Source organism: Propithecus coquereli, unplaced genomic scaffold (assembly GCF_000956105.1).
Source record: "Propithecus coquereli isolate 6110/MARCELLA unplaced genomic scaffold, Pcoq_1.0 Scaffold51, whole genome shotgun sequence".
Taxonomy (NCBI): domain Eukaryota; kingdom Metazoa; phylum Chordata; class Mammalia; order Primates; family Indriidae; genus Propithecus; species Propithecus coquereli.
The window spans coordinates 4,010,978-4,012,843 of NW_012150952.1; the positions used below are offsets into that span (position 1 = coordinate 4,010,978).

Here is a 1,866-nt window from a genome sequence, read left to right on the forward strand (position 1 = left end):
ATGAATGAATGAATGATTATAATTAACCGAACATGCTAGTAAGTTTGTCTGGATGAATGATGCATCCTATAGGTTTTAGCATGGTAGTGAAGCTACTTCTATCTCCTTGAATAAAAATTATCCTGTATTTTTGGGGAAGGTCATTCTTTGTGTACCAATGTGTAGCTGCAGGAACCATGCAAAGGAATGATCCCACCTCACTCCCCTTAGCCGGCCAGATAGAGCCTGTTCTCCCTCTTCTGTTTCTCCCACTCGAGTCAGACATCTAATTCATACACTCTCAGAAATGTGATTTTAACCTTCTTTGCCTTATCTAGGTAAGGGTAGCTGTATATAAATCCTAACGTATTAAAATCATTCTGAATTAAAACAGATATCATAAGACTGTTCTAATTTAAATTGATAATGCTGAAACAAAATCTAGTTAAAATCAGACATCAGGGTATAAGTCTAAATTTTTATTTTCATTGTGATATTTCCCTAACAGGATAAAAAAAAATACTTCTAATTGTCCCCTAAGTACTTCCTCTGGATCTCTGTCAATTACTTAATCTGTCACATTGCAGGATATTCACCCAGTTCAAGGTATAGGTTTTACTTGGGTCTTAGCTCAGTGTGTCCTCAGCTATACTCCAGTGTTTCCCTGAGGACTCTGCAGGGGAGCAGGCACCACAGACCAGCTCAGCCCTTCCTGCCAGCTCCCCTGGAGAGGGTGAAGTGCACACAATAAAAAAACGTAATGATAACGAGCTTTGCAATTCCTCGGTCATCTTAGTTCTGATGGTAATCTTAATGTTCTCATGAGAAATCTGTCACTCATTGTGGGAAGCTACTACCATTGATGGAAGATTTTGTTTTGTTTTGTTTTGTTTGTTTGCTCTTGGCCAGGTTATGTATGAAAACTATGAGAATGTTTCTCCGAGTAGCTTGCTGATTCAGTAGACTTGGTAACACGGGGTGAGTGAGAGCAGTTGAAAAAAATGATGGTCTAATAGTACATATTTCTTTGATGTTGTAGTAAAACAAAAGAGAACAAACAAAACCTTGTCAGTCCCTTTCCTATGTCTAAATCAAACATGGCAGCAAACACTGTTCTGATATGCATAAAAACAAATGCTAACAATGTCTGCAGGGACTCCTTTGTTACCATAGGCCTTGAAAATTAGTACAACACTAATTGTTAGACTACCAAGTAACCAGGCATTAGATACCAAGGTAGGGGCCAGCTGCAAATGGGGTTTAAAGTATGTTGTTCTTGCCTAATCAGTTGTTTTATTAATATCCTCTCTCCTTGTCTTAGCAAAGGATAAAACTCATTGAAAACCTCCCCCATGAAATTTTCTGAGACAACCCTGGTAAATTTTCATCTCACTGTCTTCATGGCACTTAGAACATGCATTTACGAACACTTTTAAAAATTCTTTCATAATACATTCTCACCACTTGTTTTGTATTTCTTGGTATCTCACATTTTCCCCTAACTAAAATGTAAGTTCCTTGAATTCAGGGTCATTGACCTAAACTTGTCTTTAAATCTCGCAGTAGGAGTTTAAAAAGTGGTTGCTAAACAAATTTAAGCTTCTAATGGTTGTCTCTGAGGGGGTTTTAATAGATGTCCTTGTTGGGCTCAACTTTTGGGATCCATTCCAGCGTATTTTATTTGGTTTAATCTTTCTGTAGTAAAGAGTTACAACTTGGTTGTTTTATCATTATCATTATTATTATTTTATTTCAGCATATTACCGGGGTACAAATGTTTAGGTTACATATATTGCCTTTACCCAACCCAAGTTGAGCTTCAAATGTGTGCATTCCCCAAATGGTGCCCACTGCACCCATTAGGTGTGACTATATCCATCCCCTCAT

General features: G+C 37.6%; 1 protein-coding gene across 1 annotated transcript in view; it reads left to right on the forward strand.

Moving 5' to 3' along the window:
• The window catches only part of LOC105820148 (putative Polycomb group protein ASXL3), a 110,360-nt gene extending 109,868 nt beyond the window's left edge, over nt 1-492 (forward strand). The window contains exon 8 of the mRNA XM_012656575.1: nt 488-492. Coding sequence (XP_012512029.1) covers nt 488-492 — 5 coding nt within the window. The remainder of the gene's footprint in view (nt 1-487) is intronic.
• Nucleotides 493-1,866: the final 1,374 nt, after the last annotated feature.